Source organism: Myotis yumanensis, unplaced genomic scaffold (genome assembly GCF_028538775.1).
Source record: "Myotis yumanensis isolate MYYU_CA2020_CCGP unplaced genomic scaffold, mMyoYum1.0.hap1 SCAF_5, whole genome shotgun sequence".
NCBI classification, from domain to species: Eukaryota; Metazoa; Chordata; class Mammalia; order Chiroptera; family Vespertilionidae; genus Myotis; species Myotis yumanensis.
Genome location: NW_027223756.1, coordinates 35717954 through 35744232, shown reverse-complemented (window position 1 = coordinate 35744232; position 26279 = coordinate 35717954). Strand labels below are relative to the sequence as shown.

Here is a 26279-nt window from a genome sequence, read left to right as displayed (position 1 = left end):
ATGAACAAAATAAACTGACAAACAAAAATAGATCCAGAAACATGGAAGCATGTAACAGACTGACAAATCTCAGAGGGAAGGGGAAGAAGGGGTGGCGGGAAGAGATTAACCAAAGAACTTATATGCATATATGCATAGCCCATAGATACCAACAATAGTGTAGTAAAGGCCTGGAGCCAAATGGGGGTACAATGAGTAGAGAAAAGGGGGAACATCTGTAATACTCCCAACAATAAAGATACATTTTTATTTTATTTTTTTATTTTTTTATTTTTTTTTTTAAATATATTTTATTGATTTTTTACAGAGAGGAAGGGAGAGGGACAGAGAGTTAGAAACATCGATGAGAGAGAAACATCGACCAGCTGCCTCCCGCACACTCCCCACTGGGGATGTGCCCGCAACCAAGGTACACGCCCCCGACCGGAATCGAACCTGGGACCCCTCAGTCCGCAGGCCGAAGCTCTATCCACTGAGCCAAACCGGTTTGGCAATAAAGATACATTTTTAAAAGTTTTAAGTTCCAAACTTAAAATACAGAAAATGTGAGTCCAGTCTCTAAAAACCATACAAAAGTATGTTTAAAGAGCTATTCAATCTTATTTATATAAATTAAAGGTTTCAACTTACCATCTAGGAAATACCCCGTTCTCCAAACTTGTTGTTTGGCTGCGTCGCCAACGTCTCTGGTAGCTGCTGGCACAACTTCGGGTAAGTGAGGAATTTGGGGAGGGAAATGGCGTAATAAGCAAGCTGCTGAGAGATGCTGTCAAATCAGAATAAGAACAAGTATAATGTGTAAGTCAATTACAACTAAGCAAAAGGACAAACTTCTTTTTAACAAATTTAAGAGCAGTGACTCAAATTTTCCATTTTGCTTCATGAGTCTCTAAAATTTTCATTTAATAACATAACTGTTGGAGCAAGGACTCAGAAGAGAAAAATCATATTTTAAGTGTGTTGGCAAGAGACTCTGAGACAATCCCTCTTGACATGCTTATCCCCAGCCCCACCCCGGAAGAAAATGCTACTGTGAAACAAAGCATTATCTCTTATTTCTTTGGCCATGAGACTACCCTCTAGCTTAGCTGAACCCTTAGTCCTTAAATTAAAACAAATATGATGTAATTCAATTTTAATGCTGTAGTTGGATTTTAAGAACAAAAACTGTATTTGAAAGTAAGTGTCTAAATGTCATTTAAAGATGTCACTTAAAAGTACTCATGGATAACTTGTGCATAGTCCAGCTTGTAAATGTTTGGCCACTTTTAATAAGAGTCTCGATTATACCTACCAAGTTCCAAAAAAAGAGGTAAATCCTATCACCTGCTCTCTAGAGCATCCTAATGGTTGACAGACACATTCCAATAGAGGCCATTCTGATTATAATTGCTATAATCCCATAACTGGGGATTATTCTCTTCTTAAAACCCTTTTCTGCAATCTAAAAGTTCTATTTCTTGCCTAGGTGTAATAAACTACAACTCTATTTTTCCTTGGGCTAGGAATGATCCCCTCCTTCCCACTTGATCCACAGAGAAAAAGACATTAAGGGCTTGCTTTTCGTTTAGCAATATTTTTAGATTTCCATCTTTATAATTATAACCACATACTGAAAATTTATAAAGTAATCTAAAACAGGAAGTTGTTATGATCATCTATGAAAAGGTACATGCCACATGATATGTCATGTTGGATATCAGGACTGAAAACTAAGAGATTTACCTTATAAAGATTTGTTTATCTGAATTTTCTGACAAATTCGCTGATAAAGGGGAGAGGCTTTAACTACCATGCAAACATCTGAACCACCAATGAATTAATTCCTTTCTTGAAAGATCACATTTTATCAATTGGTATTACAAAACTTTGTAAACTAATATAAGACTGGGTATGTATAACAAATGTAGGTAGGTATGGATTCAGTGAAAAAACAAATGCTACTCTAAATTTTGAAAAGCTATGTTTTACTAAATTCTGAAATTAAAAATAACCCTATTAGAAAAAAGAAAATACACCATTAACTTAAATGGCATATTTGAATTTAATGGCTTGAAGAAGCCTTACGGATCAATCTAGCTAGTCCCTTCAATTTATAACTGAAGAAAATGAAGTATAGAGATATGAATTTCTCACCTCTAAAATGCTGGATAAAATACTAAGAGTTAAATTACAGCCATAGAAGAAAAAACTATATAATATAGAAGCAAAGGTATTAAGAGAAATATACTCTCGATTAGTTCCAAAGAACAAAAATATAGAATTTGAAATGAAAGGTGAGATTATTTGAAAGATGTAGACTTTTCATATTAGATTAGTGTTTCTCAGCTCTACCTATCCATCAGAATTAGGTGTTGAAGTTTTTCATGTTGTTTTGTTTCTCAAATACAGATGCCTTACACTTTTTCTAGGCTAAATCAGTGTTCAGGCATCTGAAAATTTTTTTGAAACTTCATTTTTCTAATGCAAATGTAGGGATTACAATATATGGTTAAGTATGGACTTCCCATCTACACTCAAAATTGAATTGTAATCAATTTGGATAGAAGGGACATATGTGACGACACACATGGATTACCACAGTGATTAAAGTTTCTCACACCTAACAATAACTTAAAGCCTAAGATTATTCCTTCTTTCACTTATGCTGATCTCTGAGCCCTGACAGACATTTTTCCTTTTAAATGGAATATCCTTCTTCCATGCCTTTGCCTGGATAATGCTAATTATTTTTCAAGACATAATTCAAGTATTATCCCTCTGTCCCTTGCCCAGGCTGTTAGGTTCCCTTTATCTGGGGCTAGCACAGAATTCATCACATAATGAACCATTACAGATTTGTCCTGACTGTTCTCTCATTAGACTCTGCTCCTTAAGGTAGACTCTGGGCTTTTTTTTTTTTTTAAGCCTCACCTTGTTTCAACAAAAGTTTGTGAGACAAATTTTGGGAGAGTCTACATTTGGGGGGAAAAAAAAGTGTAACATTAGTTCAAAATGCTTAAGTCATTCTGGGCAAGAGATAGTCTAACCATTTAAACTCTAGTTAGGAGCAAGCAGATATAAGCAATGTGTTTTTCTACTATACTATCTAAGCAGTCTCTTGAGCAAAGCTTTTTTTCTTGTACAGCTAAGCCTAAGCTAATGTACATTGATCTCTAGGCCAAGCATGTCAAACTCACGGCCTACAATGAATATTTTTGTGGCCCAGCCAATATAACGTTATGTGAAAAATGTTTCAATAAAAATTTCTTAATTTTTACATCTTGTTATACATAATTATTAATAACGACTACAACGTTCTCTAATGACTGATTACTATATTTATGTTGCATTCATTTCCCTTACACAGCGCAAGTGCACTATTTCTCTCCACTAATACTAGCAGCGAATATTTTAGCAGCCAACTGCCACATCATTAGTATTGCACTGACTTGTTTGTTGTGCGCAACAGGAAATATTTCGCTTTTGGAGAACAAGAAAAATAGGTTTATTTGTGTTACGCTTATTAATCTGTGCAGTTATATTCAGTGTCTGGTAAGTTAATGTTCAAGAAAAAATATTAATTTTAATTAGAATGTTCTATTATCTTACGTTAACGATGACTTTTATTTCAACCCTTTGCATTCAGCATGTCTCTATTGAAATAAACCTATGTTTCTATGACAATTGAAGCTTTTGCGTGTTTTTTTTTTGAGGCCCACATAAACTTAAACCTTGTTTATTTGGCCCATGTTAGCCTTTGAGTTTGACATGCTTAATCTAGGCCATGCTCCACCAGGCACATTTAATAATATAAGTGAAATATTTTAAATTTAATATATTTCTCTCTACTGTTTCTAAAATTCTCTTGTAATATCAATATAACAAGCTATATACATAAAATTAAAGAATAAAGGCAAAGATAAAAAAGAAAATCAATGTCAGCTAACAATTATCTCATAAAAAAACTGAGTTAATACATAAACCTGGCATTACCAGAGCGTGCTATGCCACTGTCTCTGTCCTCATTCAACTCTCTTCCAGGCATGTCCATTGGGTTGCTGTGAACTGCGAATCAAGACAAAACTGTCAGTTATAAAATATACTGCTATTCAAATTGACGATGTTCCTTTTAAATAGCAAACTCAGTCATGCTCATCTCATTGCATTCCTTTATTTTTTCAATAGCATGGCACAAACCCAACACCGAGAGCTATTACTCAGCTGAACAAGCTTTAAGATCTATCTAATGATTTGACATATAATATGAAAAAAATCTATAATATATAAAGCAAGGGTGACTAAAGTATTTTAGAAGCATATTCAACAACATAGCAAGATATTCACAACATAGTATTAAATTTTATAAAAGGAAGCTATTGAACAGTAAGAATGGTGACTGCTGGGCATATGATAGTTCACTCTATTATTCTGCCTGTAACAATTTATGTTTAAAAATATGCACAATAAAAATTTTAAGAAAACTATTTGAATAGTATGGTCCCAACTTTGTTTAAAAAAAAAAAGGGGGGGGGTTATTCCTGACTGACAGATGGTTAACATTTTTTGCCTATTATCACATTTCCCAAATTTTCTATAACAAATATGTACTGTTCATATCTCATATTTGTATGGGAAATAAATATTAATTAAAGTAAGAAATCAAATACAATTTCCTGAATTCTGAAACATGAACACACTCACTCTACAATGATATAAACAAATATGCTCATATGCCTTCTACAGAACAATTATAATGATGCTTGTTCATCTAAATCTTAGCTCCAAGAGAATTCATTCTTATGAATTAGTGCAGATCAGAAGTTTTACAATAATAATAAGATATGATATTTTCTGCAATTGGTGAACTATGGTACAAAAGCTACTCAGCCATGGAAACAAGATAGTATCACATTAGAAATTCTAACTGAGTTATAATATTTACACTAAATTTTGGTTTGGAATTCTAAAGTTAAAGAGTCATTATTACATAATGAGATAATAAGTGACAAACACTGAAATTCATAACAATGTCAATTCCACTGATAAAAGTTTCTGGAAACTTCAAGAACATATTCAGTAGAAATAAATTATGTTCTTGCACTTTCTAAGCAATATTTTCTTAACCAAACCCTCTGTAACAGCGGTTCTCAACCTGTGGGTCGCGACCCCTATGGGGGTCGAACGACCCTTTCACAGGGGTCGCCTAAGACCATCAGAAAACACATATATAATTACATATTGTTTTTGTAATTAATCACTATGCTTTAATTATGTTCAATTTGTAACAATGAAATTGGGGGTCACCACAACATGAGGAATTGTATTAAAGGGTCGTGGCATTAGGAAGGTTGAGAAACACTGCTCTATAACTATATTTATTTACTCTCTTGTTTCCACAGCTTAACTACAGATTCTAGCCACTGGGTCACACCAACTAGTCTACCCACACAGCACATCGCAAACCTGCAAAGAAAGAGGCGCTCCTGATCAGGCGGAGCGGACCCTGTTCAGAGAATGCCCGCCTGGGGCTGCAGAACTGTGAAAGACCTACATGGCAAAAATGCAAAATACATGTGAAAGAGAGCTGTTAGAGAAGCTGCAGTGCATCAGGAATAAAAGGTGAGCTAAAGCAGCACAAAAGCAGACCAACATATATGAATAGAAACTTTTAAACTAAGTTTAAATAATTCTAGTTGGCTTCCCTTTTTTGAAACAGGATGGTTTTCCTCTGGTCATGGCAAACATAATTTCACGCCCATTTACTAATAAATTTGTATAAAATAAAAAAAATAAACTACTACTACATAAGGTAAAAATTATTTTAAATGTTCAATGCTTTCTAATATAAAACAACCTTTTTTTAATTTGTTGGGGTGACATTGGTTAATAAGGTCATACAGGTTTCAAGTGTACATTTCTATGATGCATGATCTATATATTGCATTGTGTTCACCACCTAAAAAATCTTTTTAAAGAGCCAAAAAAGCACAGTAATGTTATCTGTGTAAGTTGGTACTTGCTAAATAAATTTATCTTTTTAAAAGTCAGTTTTAAAATGACAGTTATCTTGCAATGGCAGTAAGGAGAAACCACCTAAATGCTTGGCTTAGAAAACAAAACACAACACATACAACAAAGAACAAATACAGAAAAGGAATTTATTGACAAATTAAGTATAAAAATAGTTTTTTCTAACCTGGTAATAAATTATAACATAATGGAAGAAACCGAACTTCCTAGACTAGGAGGAGTCAGCCACTAAGGAAGCAGGCCACCAATACAGCCTGTCAGTCAGGGCCAGACTCCAGGCTGTTCAAAGACCTTGGCAACTACAGACTTGACCGAGAGAAAATTATAGTCTAAAAGACCCAAAAAGAGCAGCATTTACAGCCTGGAAGCAAGCAGCTGGGTTACCTGTTAAGTTACTCTTTTTAAAAAATATATTTTCTTATTGATTTCAGAAAGGAAGGGAGAGGGAGAAAGAGACAGAAACATCAATGATGAGAGAGGATCACTGATCCTGCCTCCTGCACGCCCCACACTGGGGATCGATCCCGCAATCCGGGTATGTGCCCTGACTGGGAATCGAACTGTGACCTCCAGGTTCGTAGGACAGGGCACCTGTTACTCTTAATCAAGATGGCCTAAATAGTCACCCAGGAGATTTACCTAGGATAGAATAGGGAACTTTTTATCTAAAAAGTGACAAATGTATCTTTCAAATTGCTAACAGATATTTTTCTATAACAAAAATTTCTACAATTATAGTACATATGCAACAATTCTTTCATGTTTCATTGTTCAGCTTTCTTCAGTTCTCCCTTCAAAATGTATCTGCTCTCTTTAAACTCCTCCCCTGCCTGCCTCTTCCTTAGTCTCAGCATACGACTGTCTCCTACAGTCATATGAGACGCATATGTATGTAGGCACACACAGAATGCACCAGATGAGAACTCATCTTTTCCTACCAACCTACCTCCAAACTTAATCAAATTCTCACCTATTCTTGCCCCCTTCATGCCTGAGCAGTAATAATAGGTAACATTATTCAAACCTTACTATGTGCTAGGGACTTATTCAGTGAAAAATCCTGAGAGGTCCTTCCTTACCTCCCTTCCAAAACTAACTTTTCTAAATCAGCCAGGACCTTCAAAAATCTTATTTGGCCAAATATCACCTTTATCTCTAATCTCATTCTCCTTTTCCATCAACATTTAAACACAGTCAAAACTCTTCTACCTTCTCACCATATATCTAATCCTATAGTTCCATAGTTCTTAAAATGTGGTCTAAAGGCCCCTAGGAAGTCCCTGGAACACTTTCAGAGGGTTGGTGAGTACTTCCCATTCCAACTACATGTTTTTTTTTTGAGACTGGATTTTCTTAATGCACTTCAACCAAATCAACATATCACAAGAGACTGAATACAGAAGCAGATATGAGAATCTAGGTGTCTTCTAATCAGTCAGACATTTAGAAGATTTACAAATATGTAAAACAATGACACTCTTCTAACTCAATTATTTTTGTCTTGGAAAATAGTTATTTAAAAACATGTTATTTACATTAACATGAAAACGGTTATTAGTATTATTTTTTAATGAATTACTAAATAAATATTTTGAAATTTTCTGTTTTAGTTTCTAACACAATATATATCAACAAATGTGACCAATATAAACAAAAATTCTCTATGGTCCTCAATAATTTCTAAGTGTTTAAAAGGATCCCAAGACCAAAAATTTGAGAACCACTGCTTACATCTTGGAAAAGAGACTAACTTCTGAGTCTCTCCTCAATTCTGAAACTGTTTACATACGCCACCAAAAGCCTTCCTGTTGCTTAATGCAATCCATACTATCTTATATTACCTTACAGCGCATTTGATGCTGACTCCCACGAACTGTAAATCCACTGAGGTAGAAACTATGTCTGGTTTACTACCATATCCTCATGGCCTAGCAGAGTGCTTGGCATAAAATAGTATTGATAAGTATTTGTTAATTAATGGGAAATATAAAGAAAATAAGAAATGCTGCTCAAATATTCTTGATTCACAGTCAGAATGTACAAATAAAAGCTGTTCAACATTTAAAGTCTGTACTCTGTTAAATAAATTTCCTATTCTATAACAGAGAAGATGAGTATATCTAGCACCTATTGTATTTAGTATAATTACCTTTATACTAGTGATAATGAATTTGTATTAGTAAAATATATAGCTTTTAATAAGCCCTTTGAGCTTTGAAAAGTGTCAATTATAAAGAAAAAGATTCAGTCATTTCCTTGTCACATCTTTACTTTGTTAAAGCCAAAGAAATAATCAAATTAGGAAAAAGCAGAACTTTTTTTCTATAAAATATACACACTTTGTGAAGTGCATGCCTGACACTATATCCCACAGTGGGTGCTTAATAGATGGTTGTTCATTTGAATGAATTATAGAATATTATACTGTTCAAGTTGGAAGAAAAAAATATTTTCTACCAATTCATATAACTAATACATATTTATTTAAATTAATTATAAATAAAAATTATCACTAAACAGGGAAGAGAGAAATATTCATTCTACTCTAACTGCTGTCTACTCTGACACAGTGCAGTTCTCTATTCACTGGAAATAGGGTCAGCAGCAATTTAGTTGTTTTCTAGGCTAAAGCAAGTGACTAGAAATGTTAGAAACAATTTGTCACTTTGCAATGTTTAACTTAAATAATTATAACAATCAACTAACCAAATTACTAAATAAGTTGCTACTCCAATAAATCTTTTAAGGAACATCAACTTTGAATATTTTCTCATCTGAATTACAGGTCAAAATGAGTACCATTCAAAATTAACTTTTATTGTTAGGGAAGAGAGAAAGGAGAAAATATAATTAATACCAGATTTCCTCAGATGGTTTTTCAAAGATACATCAAACTTAAAAACAAGTTTGATAGATACAAAATAAACATTATGCTCAAATATATGAAAATTATATTTTCCAAATAATAAAGATATAATATATACTTATAATTTAAAAGCCTTTTCCACTTCTAGTATTTGAAACTCTTTGGTCTTATAAAAGATCTACATTAACAAGAAAAAACTACATATCCCTGTTATACTGTTCACATTTTGAAAACTTACAAAACCAAAGGAACCACTTATTTACCTATATTTCCAAGTAATCCATTAATAACTGTGTTACTGTCAGCCTTTAATGTACTGTTGTCCTGATTGATGAATTCAAGACTATCTTGCAACCTAAAGGGAAGAAGAAAAAAATATAAACTCCAAATTCATTATATGCTCCTAATGGCCCTTCCTTGAATATCCCAATGAAATTTTAGTGTGTAACAGTTTTTTAAATTTCCCTATTAGTACTAGAAACAAACTAATAATTTTAATCATCCTAAGGGTTAATTCCAGCCTGCTGCCTGATTTTGTAAATAAAGTTTTAATGGAACACAGTCACATCCATTCATTTATGCATTGCATATGGCTGTTTTAATGCTACAATTGCAGAGCTGAGAAATTACAACATACTGTCTGGCTCACAAAAACAAAAATATTTACTATCTGGACCTTTAGAGAAAAATATTGCTGACCCAATTTAAATTACAATCTTTCCTCTCATATTTTGACCCTGAAAATATTTTCTAAACTTCTGTCAGGATTAAAAAAGAAAATGAAAAAAGAGAATCAACCAAATATCCAAAAAGTATCTCTAGTCCACATATTATAAACGGCCTATATTACTTCTTTTAGTAAATTATTCAAACAACAAAAATAAAATCACTTTATGCATTTAATTCAAAGTATTGTTCTTTGGTATTTTAAGAAATATCAATTAGAACTTAGAAAATATATAGGAACTGAGGGAATTAGAGTTAAAGTCAGTCATGACAATGTAGGCTCTCTAATTTCTAGTTTAGTATTAAACTCTTAAAAATTAGTACCTTTGGCATCCACCTCTCTCTCTCTCTCTATAAAAGGCTAATATGCAAAATGTCCCCTCGGGAGTTCGACTGCTTGCTATGACATGCGCTGACCACCAGGGGGCGGCGAAGAATGAAGGAAGGCCCCAGCTGGCAGCTGGAAGGCCCCGATCGTACCTGATCACTGGTCAGGCCTAAGAGACCCTTACCCATGCATGAATTTCATGCACCGGGCCTCTAATGATAGTATAAAAAAAATCTTTCCCTTTCTTTCCTAAAAGTTAAGTCTTTTTAAAGTATTGACAATAAATAGAAGCTCTTAAGAATGTCCCTCATTCAGAGTTGGCTTCTGGCTATCTCTTGCTGCTTTTGATTTTGGTTGCCCCGATGGTTTCTGATCTGGAAGCTGCAAAATCCCTCCCTGGGGTCCACTACCACTTCGTGCTAGCCCCAGTCCTTCATTAATAGGTTCTGGCATGTAGCCTATTATCCTAATACTAGGGGCCCAGCACATGAAATCGCATGAGACCCATGACCCAGAGTCCTGCGGCTCAGCAGGACCCAGAAAGAGTCCCGCGGCCGCCGCCGCCACAGGAGGCAAGACCCAGAAACCAGCCCACCGCCCGGTGGGACCCAGAAACCCAGCCGCACCTCCAGTCAAGTCCTCCAGAGTCAAGTCCCCGCCCACCTGTGCGTAGCTCGCCACACACAGCCCCGCCCACCCCACGCACGCAGCCTCCTGCTGATCGGACGTTACAGCATGACAACCACAGGCTTTTTAGATAATAGATCAGCTTCACTATTCTAATCTTGGTAATAATAACTTGTAATATCCTTGTGCCCCACCATATGGCTGGTCTAGGTCACTCCTAATTGCAGGGTTAATGTGCAGGGGGATCTAAAAACTGAAGAGCACAACCTCCGCATGCACTGCAAAATGGAAAATCAGCATTATCAACGTAACATGGAAATGCATTCAACATTTTACTTCCAGATATAGCTCCAAGCAAATTAGAGAAAGAGAAATCACATTTCCTGTTCTTCAGCTAAACTCAAATGAGGAAGCAATCTGGCCTCCAAACACAGAGTGGCTGGATGGGTTAAAAAAACAAGAACCAATAATATGCTGCCTACAAGAGATTCACTTCAGCTGTAGGGACACACATAGGCTCAAGGTGGTGGGGTAGAAAAAGATATTCTAAATGTGGAAACCAAAAGAGAGCAGGGGTAGCTGTATTTATGTCAAACAAAACAAAACGTTTTTGTTTACCAAAAAACAGTAAAAAGAAACAAAGATGGTCATACAAAAAGGAGTCAATTCATCAAGAAGATATAGCTATCATAACATCAGAATATCTAAACATATTAAGCAAATACAATCAGATCCAAAGGAAGAAATAGACAACAATGCAATAGAGGATTTCAATACCTTACTCTCACTCAATACTGGATAGATGATCCAGACAGAAAACCAACAAGAAATACAGACCTGAACCACGCTTTAGACTAAATGGCACTAACAGACACATACAGCATATTCCATTCAATAGCAGTGGAAAACACGTTCTTGTCAAGCACACACGAAACACTCTCCAGAACAGGTCACATGATAAGTCACAAAACACGTCTCAGCCAATTTTAGAAGACTGGCATCACACCAAGTATCTTTTCTGACCTTAGTAGATGAAAACTGGAAATAAAAAATAGAATGAAAGCTGGAAAATTCACAAATATGTGGAGATTTTAAAAAATGCTCCTAAACAACCAATGTAACACAAAAGAAATACAAAAGAATATCAAGAAATATCTTGAAACAAATGAATATGAAAGAATGCATATCAAAACATGGGATGCTGCAAAAGCAGTTCTAAGAGGAAAGTTTATAGGAAAAAAAATGTCTATATTAAAAAGCAAGAAAGATCTCAAATAAACAATTTCACTGTACACCTCAAGGAACTAGAAAATAACAAATTATGTCTAAAAGTTATCAAAAGTAAGGAAACACAGTAAGTATCCACTTAACTTCAATAAGTTCTGCAACTTTATTTAAGCAAAATGATTTATAATGAAACCAATTTTACCACAGGCTAATTGATAGAAACAAGAGTTTGGTTCTTACAGAATGTCATCAATGCTATAGTAAAACAACATTGACCAAAATGACGTTATTCAAGCACCTGTTATTAACGAAAATCAGAGGGGAAATAAATAAAAGAGACCAGAAAAATAATAGAAAATATCAATAAAACTAAGAGCTGGTTTTCTGAAGAGATACACAAAGTTGACAAGTCTTTCATTAGACTAATTTGGAAAGAAAGAGAGAGGTGATTGTATGATTGCAGGGGTGAAGGTGGAAGAGCATAGAGGGGACAAATGGTGATGGAAAAAAATAATATAAAATAAACACTTTGAAAAGTCACTCTGCTTCAAAAACAATAGCATCAAAAACAATCAAATAGGAAGAAATTTAAGAAAGGAGGTAAATGATCTCTATAATGAAAACTACAAGCCTTTGTTGAAAGAAACTGAAGATGACACAAATGGAAAAATACCCCATGTTCATGAATCAGAAGAATGAACATTGTTAAAATGTCCCTATTATCCAAAGCCATCTATAGATTCAATGCAACCCCTAACAAAATTCCAGTGGCATTTTTCACAGAAATAAAATTTTTAAAAAACCTTAACATTTACATAGAGCCTAGCCTGTGTGGCTCAGTGGTTGAGCATCAACCCATGAACGAAGTCGTCACAATTCGATTCCCAGTCAGGGCACATGCCTGGGTTGTGGGGTTCCATCTCCAATGGGGGGCGTGCAGGAGGCAGCCCATCAATGATTCTCTATCATCATTGATGTTTTTATCCCTTTTCCCTTTCCCTTTCTCTCTGAAATCAATAAAAAAATTTTTTAAAAAAAGTTGTATAGAGCCACAAAAGACCCTGAATACCCAAAGCAATCTTGAGAGGAACACAGCTACAAGCATCACACTTCCTAATTTCAAACTAGATTTCAAAGCTACAGTAACCAACAGTATGGTACTAGCATAAAAATAGACACATAGAACAATGGAACGGAATTGAGAGCCAAGAAAAAACCCACATTTACAGGGTATGCCAAAAATTGGTTTATAGTTGTGAGTATGGGAAGCAGAGTTTATTCTTGTATTATTATTTATTTATTAGTGTATTATTTTCCATACTAATAATTATATTAAACCTACTTTTGCCTCACCTTGTAAAGCATGCAGATTATAGCTAATAATATTGTATTATATACTCAAAAGTTGCTAGGAGAGTACATCTTGAATGTCCTTACCACAAGAAAATAAATGCAAGTATGTGATAGGAAAAAGGTGTTAGTGCTATGATGGTAACCATTTTGCAATGTAAATGTATCAAATCAACACCATATATACCTTAAATTTACACAATGTTTTATGTCTGTCATAGCTGGGGGGGGGAATCTGGTTTCCATAAACTTTCAAACTTAAGGGAGCAGTCTGTTAGTTTCATATTCTGCACACCTTAAATAATTCATTTCTCCCTGTATCCATAACCACTTACGTATTAAGACTCCCACAGATGCTGCTGCCAGTCCTTGCAGTAAAAACTTTGCTAAGCATAAGCTGTGGAGGGGAACTAGGGGAAAAAAAAAAGAGAGGAACAAAGAGAGATCAAAACTAGAACACAAGAACCTTCTCAATTTATTATAAATAAAAAATGTATAACTCAGAGAGATTTCACAGCAGTCACAACAGCCATGAAGCAGAATTAAACCTACAGAAAATTATAAATTGAGAAATATGACATTTTCAATCTGAGTGAAGACTATATGAAAATTCATTTATCTTAAAAACTATTAACTATTCTAAATGGATTCATTAAGAAAAAAATCAGAAAATCCCTTACCGGATCTGATGAATTTTTAAGGTGGATCCTTTGTAGCTCATTGCTACTGAGCCAAACATCATCTCTCCAAGCATATTGGCATCAGAAGAGCACCGAGAACCCTAAACAATAACCATAACATTAATAAAATTGTAAGATTTAAAACCTTATGACTATTTCAAATATTTTTATTAAAAATTCCTTTGCTATAGTTCTACATAATGGTTTTTAAGTGATTCTATGCTGTTGTGCAGCTTGATTTTCTTCATTTCACAATGTCTTATAGATCTAACCATATTGCTATACATGGATTTCTTTTAAGAGCTGTACAGCATTCTACTGCATGAAAATACCAACCTTTATCAAGTCAGCTCCCTTTACTGATGGGTATTTAGGTCATTTCTAGATTTTTGCTATTCCAAATAATGCTCAAATGAGCATGAATAACCACATCTTATGCATATGCAATGTTTCTCCAGGAGAAGTTATAAAAACTGGAATTTACAGAACTTGTAGAATAACTTTTACCACTCCTACAAAATAGGCATTCATAAATGGGGTAATTGTGTCTATTTTTTATTTTTTTTAAAAGGACTTATTTGAAACATTAAAATGTCTTGTTTTCAAAGAACTGATCAAAAACTTATTTCTTTCCATTTTAGTTTAACTGTCTTCATAGGAGTCAGAAAAAAGCTAAAAATTGAACTCATCCATTTGGTCATTATTTAGATACTATGGCAAATATCACTAATTAACTATCAAATATCTATTCCTTATATTTTGAAGTGCTATTTGTTTCAGGGCAGCACATTCCCTGCATTTCAGAGCTGCCTCTATAAATAGGAGATTTAAGGTTGGTTTCTATATTCAATGGGTGAAACTAATGGCTAGAGCAGCAGCTTTCAGAACTATCCACTTACAGGCCTGGTCAATGAGATAAAAATGGAAGTCACTGTAGATGGAGATGCCATATTAGAACAACAAGGCAACAAGTACACATTAATTCTGTCTAGGCAGAAAGATAAAGGAGTCTTCGTTATCTTGAAACCCATATATACCATACTTCTTGTCATGTAAGGAAAAAAATCCTTAATTTGCTTACGTTGCTGTTATAGAGGGTGTCCCAACCCAATTCCTAACTGATTTATATAATAACACAATGAGGAAGATGACATAAATAATACAATAAATGATGATTATTCACAAATTTTACTAAAACCATTATATTGTGGAAAAATCAAGAATTTGAAGTTTTAAAAAAATTCTTACAATCATTCACTACTTTAGGGTTTCTAAAATCTGAATCCATTCGCTAAAATTCATTTTTAACTGCATAATATCAGAAAGGCAAGTTTGCACAACTGGTCAAATTAGAAAATGTCCAAATTAGCATACATATGAAGATGTATTTATAGCACAGCACTATTAGGAAATTGTTAAGGTATTCTGCTAAAGGTGAAGAAGGAATATGGGAGGACAGGAGGAACTATGTAGTACCTCCTAATATCTGAACTTTAATAACTTCAGAGTTCATCATATAATACTGTCACACTGATTTGGTATAAGGGTCAGTTTCCATCCAAACATAATTATCTAATTACAAACAACTAAAAAGCCCAGTATTCCATTTTGGTACCCCTAAATATAAAATACTTGTCACTCATTCATGCAAGCTTGGCCGACACAAATAAATTCACATTTGCTTAGTATGATACCAAATACTGATCTTATGTAAAATATAGCAAGTTTATAGAGAAGTTCCTATGTAGTTATTTATTTAATTCTGTTTGTTAATCCTCGCTCGAGGATATTTTTCCACTGATTTTTACGGAGAGTGGAAGAGAGAGGGGAAGACAGAGAGAAACATCTATGTGATAGAAATACACTGATCGGTTGCCTCCTGCACAAGTCCCAACCAGGACCCAGGCCGGGGAGGAATCTGCAACCAAAGTACATGCCCTTGACCCGAATCGAACCTGGGACCCTTTCGTCTGTAGGCTGACATTTATCCACTAAGCCAAACCGGCTAGGGCAAATTCTGTATTTTTAAGTGTCATATTAGTTTTGAAAAATAAAAAATGCACATTTCTAATTGTGTATACTTCAAATCATACTTTAATTTCATACTATAGCTGAACTGTATAATTATTTTATATTTATTTTCATATTTTAATAATTAAAAAGTATGTAAAATAAGAAATTATTTTGGTAGCCCAAAAAATGATGAAGTGGAAAATAAAGGGTAAAGAAAATACCCCTGCTGCCTATGCCTATAGTTCTCTGTACTTCCCCTACCCTAAGATTTATCTAAGTACATAAACTTACTTGTTTAATTATCTGCCTCCCCAACTATAAGGTAAGCTTCAGGAGGGTAAAACTAGTCCATGTTATATCCCAGTCCCTAGAATAGTGCACAACATATTGTAGGTACTCAAAAATATTTATGAATGAATAAATGACATCAGTGATCTTACCTGGTACTTAGGACACTGTTCTTTTACATCAGAAGATGAAGTAATAGAACTATCCAAAGAAGAAGAACTGTCTCCTCCAGGTTTCAGTTGGCAGCATTTCCCAAACACTTTAACTTGAGCATCACTACAGAGTTTCTGAAATTATAGATATTATCCCCATTTATATTTTAACTGATTTTTAACCATACATGAATCTAATTATAGCATAAAAACCTTTGCAAATCCAAAAATGAAATAATTCAAAATACTATAACCTTAATGTAATGACTATTTGCATTTTACCGTATTCTCTCCAATATTGTTTACTTTTATGTCATTAACTATAATTACTTGTGGAGTTTGTATCTTACTTTTCTCAACAACATTATTAAATCACTAGAAGCCGGGTGCACGAAATTCATGCACTCGGGGGTGGGGGGGTGGAGGGAGGGAGCGCGGGTCCCTCAGCCTGGCCTGTATCCTCTCACAGTCCAGGAGCCCCACGATTGATCCCCAAAAGAGGTCGGCCCTGCCCACCCAGTCGGGGCTCCTGGATGCCTCCTCCCAGCAGAGGGAGGCCCCGCCCACCCGCTGCAGCCAGCCAGCCAGTGGCCTGGGTCACCCTCTTTGGGGCAATCGTGGAGTCCCCTCCCCCCACCCCGATTGGTCAATCACCCTGCCAGCCGGTGGCCTGGGCCTCCCCCTGCAGGGAGATCATGGGGCGATGGGCGGGCCCCCAACCAATCGCATCGCACCCACCTTAGCTGGCCTGGCGCCAGTGGGTGTCATAGCATGGTCATCTGGAGGGTCATTCTGCTGTTCGGTTGTTCGGTCTATTTGCATATTATGCTTTTATTATTATAGATTATTATAGATGGGGATTTTTCTATATTACTATGGGCTAGACAAATTCATTACTAGTGACTTAACAAATATACTATAGCAATTTTTAAATTATTTGGCCTCAAAACCCCTTTATGCCCTTAAAAATTATTGAGAACTGCAAAGGTCTTTTGTATGTGAGCTATATCTACATTATTTTCCAAAAAAATTTTAAAATACTTATTAAATCAAACATAATACAACTACTAAAGGTGACCATAAGTAACATATTTTATGGAAAAAATACTTCTGGGAAGAGATGCAGAGGTGGAAGAAAACATGTAAATGAGAGCTGTATATTTCACTATATGTGCATACATATAAACTCAATCTTTTGAAATAAAAATGTATTGAACAATTGAATTTTTAATAAAATCTAACTTTAGGATCAAAAGGTTTTGTAGTCAAGTATGGAAGAAGAATGTATTTCTATTTCTATTTCTTTTTCTTTTCTTCTCTCCCTCTCCAACAGGTTCTTGAGTTTTCACTGCTCAGAACCATCAAAGCTGCACCTCACCAAGGTCTGTGATACTCCTAAAAGCATTCCAGTGCTTTATCATAGTCACCAGAATGTCCACTCTTCCATAAAACAGACCTCGGAAGGTTTTCAGAAGGGGGATGAGGGGACATTGGGGGGATAAGGACACATTTGTAATATCTTAATCAATAAAGGGTTTGGAAAAAAGTAAAAAAAAAAAAAAAAAAAAGAAGTAATGTGACTGACATCACAATTTTTGGAAGACCAATGGCATTGTAAAACAGAGCATCTGGTAATTCCAAATAATCTCTAATCAAAAATGTAAAGAGAGAGCGTGGTAAAACAAAAACAAGGGCTTTAAAACTAAATAGATGACATTTAAATCCTGGTTCCTTAGACAAGTTACTTGACCTCTCTAGCCTTATGTCTTTAATTGGGAGAAAAACCCTACCTAATGACCAAGTTATTTGTAATACTTTAAGGGGTATATATGTGTTTGTGTGTCTCTCATTACATATTAATACAGAAATAAATATATAAAGTGTCCTATACAATGTCTAGACCTAGCATATGCTTACTGATTTGTAGTTATGTTATTAGAAAAAAGTTAAAGTCAAGGCTAACATAACTGAATGCCTACTCTGGAATCAGGAACGTCACTAGATATTTTCAATTATAGTATTTCATTTAAAAACTCACTAAAAATATTGGTATTTTCAGTATTGATATTCTTGGCCACATCGTAATAACTTTGCTACTTATTGATCACCCATAAAATGCTAGACCTTAAGTATATTTTTTATAATACTCAATATGATAGATATTACAACCCAATATTACTGATGAGAAACCTGAAGTCCAGGTTAAGTCACTCACCAAGATTACAAGAGCTAGTGAATCTGTAATATACCTTAGAGTCAAAATCAGTTGGCCTGACAGATCCACTATTACAAACTACCATTTTATTTGTTAACAAAAGCATTTGAGTAGTATGTGTACTGAGCATTAGGGAACAGAAATGAATAAAATAGACCCAGTCCTTTTCCTCAAAGAACTAACAATCTAAGTGGAAAAAGAGACATTTAACAAAAAATTAGACAAATAAATAAATAAATATATATATACTTTAAATGTATTTTTAAAAAGTAATAATATTAAAATACCAACGGCATATTTCAAAGATCTAGAACAAACTCTCCAAAAATTCATTTGGAATAAAAAAAGACCCCGAATAGCTGCAGCAATCTTGAGAAAGAAGAACAAAGTTGGAAGGATCACAAAACCAGATATATCAAGCTATATTACAAAGCCACTGTCCTCAAAACTGCCTGGTACTGGCACAAGAACAGACACATAGACCAATGGAACAGAACAGAGAACCCAGAAATCAACCCTAGACATTATGTTCAATTATTATTTGACAAAGGAGGCAAGAGCATACAATGGAGTCAAGACAGTCTCTTCAATAAATGATGCTGGAAGGCTATCATTCAAAATTGAAGAGGAAATAAGAAGCTTCACAGATAAAAAAAAGGCTAAGGGAGTTTATCACCACCAAGCCAGCAATGCAAGAAATGCTAAAGGGACTAGTGTAAAAAGAAGAAATAAAAAGCTAAGAAAGAACACAGGCACAAAAAATAAAAATGGCTACAAACAAGTACTTTTCAATAATAACTTTAAACGTAAATGGACTAAATGCTCCAATCAAAAGACATCGAGTGGCTGAATGGATAAAAAAACATGACCCATACATTTGCTGTCTACAAGCGACCCACCTCAGAAGCAGTGACTCACACAGACTGAAAGTGAAGGAATGGAAAAATATCTTTCAGGCAAATGGAAATGAAAAAAAAGCTGGGGTAGCAATACTTATATCGGACAAAATAGACCTCAAAGTGAAGGCCATAACAAGAGATAAGGAAGGCCACTTAATAGTATTAAAGGGATCGATACAACAAGAGGATATAACCCTGATAAACAGATATGCACCCAATGTAGGAGCACCCAAATACATAAAAAAAAACTCCTGGAAGATACCAAGGGAGAGATCAACAACACAATCATAGTAGGGGACTTTAATACACCACTGACATCACTGGATAAATCCTCTAGTCAAAAAATCAGCAAAGAAACAGCAATCCTAAATGACTCACTAGATCAGATGGACTTAATTGACATCTTCAGAACATTTCACCCCAAAGCCACAGAATATACGTTCTTCTCAAGTGCACATGGGACATTTTCAAAAATAGACCACATATTGGGTCACAAGCAAAGTCTCCCCAAATTCAAGAAGATTGAAATTATACCAAGCACGTTCTCAGACCACAATGGAATAATAATAGAAATAAACTACAATAAAAACAATCTAAAACACTCAAACACTTGGAAGCTGAATAGCATGTTATTAAATATTGATTTGGTTACCAATAAGATCAAAGAAGAAATTAAAAACATCCTGGAAACTAATGACAATGAAAACACAACAATCCAAAACCTATGGGACACAATGAAAGCAGTCCTGAGAGGGAAGTTTATAGCTCTACAGGCCTATCTCAAAAAACAAGAAAAAATGGTAGTAAATCATCTAACTCTACAACTCAAAGAATTAGAAAGAGAACAATAAGAAAAGCCCAGAGTGAGCAGAAGGAAGGAGATAATAAAGATCAGAGCAGAAATAAATGACATAGAGACCAAAAAAAACAATACATAAGATCAATGAAACCAAGAGCTGGTTCTTTGAAAGGATAAACAAGATTGATGAACCTCTAGCCAGGCTCACCAAGAAGCAAAGAGAGAGGACCCAAATAAACAAAATCAGAAATGACAGAGGTGAAATAACAACAGACCCCACAGAAATACAAATGATTGTTAGAAAAAAAAATACTATGAACAACTCTACTCCAACAAACTAGACAACCTGGAGGAAATGGACATATTCCTAGAAAAATACAACCTTCCAAAACTCAATCAGGAAGAATCTACAAATCTCAATAGGCCAATAACTATGGAAGAAATTGAAGCAGTCATCTAAAAGCTTCCAGCAAACAAAAGCCCAGTGCCAGACGGCTTCACAGGGGAGTTTTACCAAACATTCAAGGAAGAACTAAAACCTATCCTCCTCAGACTTTTCAAAAAAGTTCAAGAGGAAGGAACACTTCCAAGCTCATTCTATGAAGCCAGCATCACCCTCATACCAAAACCAGATAAAGACAACACAATGAAAGAGAATTACAGGCAAATATCCCTCATGAACATAGATGCCAAAATCCTCAACAAAATCTTAGCAAATCGGATCCAGCAGTACATCAGAAAGATCATACACCATGACCAAGTAGGATGTGTCTCAGGGATGCAAGGATGGTACAATATCCGCATATAAATAAACGTGATACATCACATAAACAAATTAAGAGAAAAAAACCACATAGTCATATCAATTGATGCAGAAAAAGCATTTGACAAAATCTAACACCCATTTTTGATAAAAACTCTCAGCAAGGTGGGAATAGAAGGATCATACCTCAACATAATAAAAGCCATATATGACAAACCCACAGCCAACATCATACTCAATGAGCAAAAACTAAAACCATTTCCCTTAAGAACAGGAACAAGACAGGGATGCCCACTCTCACCACTTCTGTTCGACATAGTACTGGAAGTATCAGCCATTGCAATTAGACAAGAAGATGAAATAAAAGGCATCCAAATTGGAAAAGAAGAACTAAAACTGTCCTTATTTGCAGATGACATGATATTATACATAAAAAACCCTAAAGACTCCATCAAAAAACTATTAGACTTAATAAATGAATTTGGCAATGTAGCAGGATACAAAATTAACGCCAAGAAATCTATGGCATTTCTATACACCAATAGTGAACTTTCAGAAAGAGACTAAAAAAACAATTCCATTTACCATCGCACCAAAAAAATTAAGATACCTAGGAATAAACTTAACTAAAGAGGTAAAAGATTTCTACTCAGAAAACTATAGGACGTTGAAAAAAGAGTTAGAGGAAAACATAAACAGATGGAAGAACATACCATGTTCTTGGAATGGTAGAATCAACATCATTAAAATGTCCATACTAACCAAAGCAATCTATAAATTCAACGCACTTCCCATTAAAATACCAACAGCATATTTCACAAACCTAGAACGAACTCTCCAAAAATTCATCTGGAATAAAAAAAGACCCCGAATAGCTGCACCGATCCTGAGAAAGAACAAAGTAGGTGGGATCTCAATACCAGATATCAAACTGTATTACAAAGCCACTGTTTTCAAAACTGCCTGGTACTGGCACAAGAACAGACATATAGATCAATGGAATAGAACAGAGAGCCCAGAAATCGACCTGAACCAATATACTCAATTAATATTTGACAAAGGAGGCAAGAACATACATTGGAGTCAAGACAGTCTCTTCAATAAATGGTGTTGGGAAAATTGGACAGATACATGCAAAAAAATGAAACTAGACCACCAACTTACACCATACACAAAAATAAACTCAAAATGGATAAAGGACTTAAATGTACAATGGGAAACCATAAAAATACTAGAAGAATCCAAAGGCAACAAAATCTCAGACATATGCCAAAGCAATTTCTTCACTGATACAGCTCCTAGGGCAGTTGAAACTAAAGAGAAAATGAACAAATGGGACTACATCAAAATAAAAAGCTTCTGCACAGCAAAAGAAACCATCAACAAAACAAGAAAACCCACTGCGTGGGAAAACATATTTGCCAACGTCATATCTGATAAGGGCCTAATCTCCAAAATTTATAGGGAACTCATACAACTTAACAAAAGGAAGATAAACAATCCAATCAAAAAATGGGCAAAGGACTTAAATAGACACTTTTCAAAAGAGGACATTCAGAAAGCCAAGAGACATATGAAAACATGCTCAAAGTCACTAATCATCCGAGAAATGCAAGTCAAAACAACAATGAGGTACCATCTCACACCTGTCAGAATGGCTATCATCATTGCCGAAACCAGTTTGGCTCAGTGGATAGAGCGTCGGCCTGCGGACTGAAAGGTCCCAGGTTCGATTCCGGTCAAGGGCATGTACCTGGGTTGCGGGCACATCCCCAGTAGGAGATGTGCAGGAGGCAGCCGCTCTATGTCTCTCATTACTGATGTTTCTATCTCTCCCTCTTCCTTCCTCTTTCTGAAACCAATAAAAACGTATTTTAAAAAGGAAGACAAACAATCTAATTAAAAAATGAGCAAAGAACCTAAATAGACACTTCTCCAAAGTGTACATACAGAAAGCCAAGAGACATATGAAAAAATGCTCAAAGTCACTAATCATCCAAGAGATGCAAATCAAAACGACAATGCGATATCACCGCACACCTATCAGAATAGCTATCATCAACAAATCAACAAATGACAAGTGTTGGCAAAGTTGTGGAAATGAAGACTGGTGCAGCCATTATGGAAAACAGTATGGAGTTTCCTCAAAAAATTAAAAATGGAACTTCCATTTGATCCAGTGATCCCACTTCTAGGAATACTAGAGGCCCGGTGAACTAATTTGTGCACAGGTGGGGTCCCTAGGACTGGCTGGCAATCAAGGCCTATTGGGAGGTTGGCCGGCCGGCCCCCCGATTGGGGCCTATCAGAGGAGCCAGCCAGCAGGGGGTAGGGACCGCAGGAGCTTGGCCAGCCGGGGGTGGAAGGAGGGGCTGCGGGAGGTTGGCTGGCTGGCCCCCACATCGAGGCCAATCAGGGGGCCGGCCAGGGGGAGGGGCCACAGGAGGTTGGCTGTGGGAGCGCACTGACCATCAGGGGCCAGCTCCTGCATTGAAGGTCTGCCCCCTGGTGGTCAGTGAGCATCACAGCAACTGGTTGACCCCTCATTCCGGTTGTTCGGTCATAATGGTCACTTAGGCTTTTATATATATAGATATCCTATGAAACTCAAAGCACTCAGCAGAAAGAATATATGCACCCCTATATTCTCAGCAGCACAGCTGACAATAGCTAAGATTTGGAAACAGCATAAGTGCCCATCAGCAGATGAGTGGATAAAAAAACATGGTACATTTACGTGGCAATAAAAAAGAAAGAACTTGTAACTATTTGCAACAGCATGGATGAAATTATGCTGGATAGAATTATGCTAAGCAAAATAAGCTAGTCAGAGAAAGATAAGTATCACATGATCTCACTCTCACTCATATGCGTATTCTAATGAACCAAATAAACTGATGAACGAAAACAGACCCAGAGACGTAGAAGCATGCATAGGGATAAGTGGGGTGGAGAGGGAGAGATCAACCAATGAACTCAATGCATAATCCATAGACACAGACAATAGGGTGGTGAAGGCCTGGGGGGGGGAAAGGGAGAGGGCAATGGAGGAAAAAGGGGACATATGTAATACTTTCAACAATAAAGATTTAAAAAAGAGAAAGAAAATAAATGTCAAACTAAAATGTTCTATGGTACTAGATTGATGACAAATAAGGCAGTGTTTTTTCCTTTAAAAATCTAAAAATAAGGGCTCTTAATTACAAAAGCATGGCCAAGATGTTTTATACTGACAAACAAAAGCACCATAATTAAAATTTTACTCACTTTTTCCAATTAAAATATGACATTAAATCAATAACAATGCTCACCGATACTGATATGTCTTCATTTTTTCTCTTAACACTGGAGTCAAACAAGACATTTCTTCCTCGTCTTTCACAGTCTTGATATACAATCAGTCGAATCTGGCTTGGATCAAACTCTGGCAAAGGCCAACTTTAAAAAAAAATAAAGATCCATTAGAGTTATTTAATAAATATTCCACATAAATTTCTATAAATAAAACCTATATAATAGCCCTAGCCAGTTTGCAGTAAAACTTTTAAAAAGCCCCTGCATTTGTTTTATGTACTATTATAATGCATTTATTTTACAATTAAAAAGATTAATGTAATGAGAGAGAGATAGGGAGGAAAGGGAAAGAGAGAAAACAAAAAGCTGTGAATACTAGTCTGGTGAACTGAACACATAACTGATAGGACAGTTGCTAAGAAATAGGAGAACTGCCATTCCAGAGGCTGTTTGTCATTAGTTACATTAGGCTGAATGGTCCATTCCTCACAATCCATTTAGTCACATCTCTTGGTTGGGATTCCTCCTTTCCTTAAGAAAACCTGATCCTTAACCCTATCAATACCTGTCAAGCAAATTGTAACTGGCAACATAAAACATCTTCATCCCAAACTCTTGACAGTATATACAATTTTAGTTTTCTCCTGTCTAATCCTTAGCAAATATCTGTGTTAGAAACTAATGAAAGAACCTCCAAGAAACTGAAGCTAAACCACAGAGATTCATCCTTAGACTACAATAATTTGCATCCCATTGAACTGCTTTTATTAAACAGTGCTTTTAATGTTATACAAAGGAAACTAAAACAAGAAACCAAATCAGGAAAGTGGCCTCATGGGAAACAAATGAGCATTTTAGAGGAAGAAATAATATGGTAGTCACTAAGAACCACCCATTAGCTTTAGAAACAAAAAGTCATTGATGATCATGGCAAGGGCCATTCTAAGGAGTAATGGGGGGGGGGGGGGGGGGGACGGTCAGATTGTAGTGGATTAAGAAGTGAATGGGAACAGGAAATAGTAAATTTTAAACTATCAATAAAGAGAAAAAAAAGGAATCATGAAGCAGAGTGACAGCTGCTTGTTATTAAAAAGGACACATCTGAACATGGATACAGAATACAAGTAAAAGGTCAAGCCTCAAACAGAAGAATAACCTCTACACTAGGATGGGGGGAAAAGGAGGTAAAGGTGGACAAGAGTACAGAAAGATTTGTAGATATGAAAGGAAAATGTTTAATGAATTCATGTCTCTAAGAGCCCTATTTCCTCTATAAAGTAGGAAGAAAGAATAAAAAATGTTGTAAAATGTGAGAACAGCAGAAAGTCAACAATGGTTGTGAGAAAGAAAATATGTTAACTAGGAAACATAACATTTCTGGGAAATGCTGAAAGCCTACGTGAGGTTGAAAACTATGAATATGTACCAGCCACAAACTAGACAGGTCATTTTCACCAGCTTGAATTTGGATCAGATTGAGCCCAGGTAAGGATTTGGATAGGTAGATAAAACAAAAGGAAAGGGGGGTTATAGGAATAGAGCAGAAGACTGACAAGAATACAGCTGGGATGATGGAGAGTGGAATCTAAGCTGGTTAGGGAAGACAGTGAAGTTTGGAAGCTAGCAGATTTGAAGAAAATGGAGGCAGTATGGTCAAAGTGCTAAAATAACATGAAAAGATACAGGGGCAGCAACTAGATAAGAAATAGAAGACTATAATCACAGGGTAGAATACTAGAGTTTAAGATATAAGAAGTAGAACAGTTCACTCATCCATTTAATATAGATCATGTGCCTACTATATGCCAAACATTGGTTAAGATGAGGTAAGAAAAAACCTGCCCAGGAAGCAGAGACACCCGTAGCTAAGTAAAGAAATAATACCCCTGGGAGAACCAAGATGGTGGCATAAGGTATAAACCTGTATGTGCTGCCCCCCACAACCACATTAAAACTACAACTAAAAGACAAAACAGCTATCATCCAGAACCACGGGAAAGCTGGCCCAGTGGAAGTTCTACAACTAGAAGGAAAGAAAAA

The 26279-nt window shown here is 35.6% G+C and overlaps 1 protein-coding gene across 2 annotated transcripts in view; it reads right to left on the bottom strand.

Moving 5' to 3' along the window:
- FNIP1 (folliculin interacting protein 1) overlaps positions 1-26279 on the bottom strand; it is a 105596-nt gene that overhangs the window by 48257 nt on the left and 31060 nt on the right. Inside the window, exons 2-9 of one of the 2 annotated variants that reach the window (XM_070415058.1) lie at positions 24257-24383; positions 16270-16404; positions 13817-13917; positions 13472-13546; positions 9142-9233; positions 5446-5529; positions 3976-4047; positions 631-766 (exon numbers count right to left, since the gene is read on the bottom strand). In XM_070415058.1, the coding sequence (XP_070271159.1) occupies positions 631-766; positions 3976-4047; positions 5446-5529; positions 9142-9233; positions 13472-13546; positions 13817-13917; positions 16270-16404; positions 24257-24383 (822 nt within the window). The remainder of the gene's footprint in view (positions 1-630; positions 767-3975; positions 4048-5445; positions 5530-9141; positions 9234-13471; positions 13547-13816; positions 13918-16269; positions 16405-24256; positions 24384-26279) is intronic. The other variant, XM_070415059.1, reaches the window with a different exon arrangement.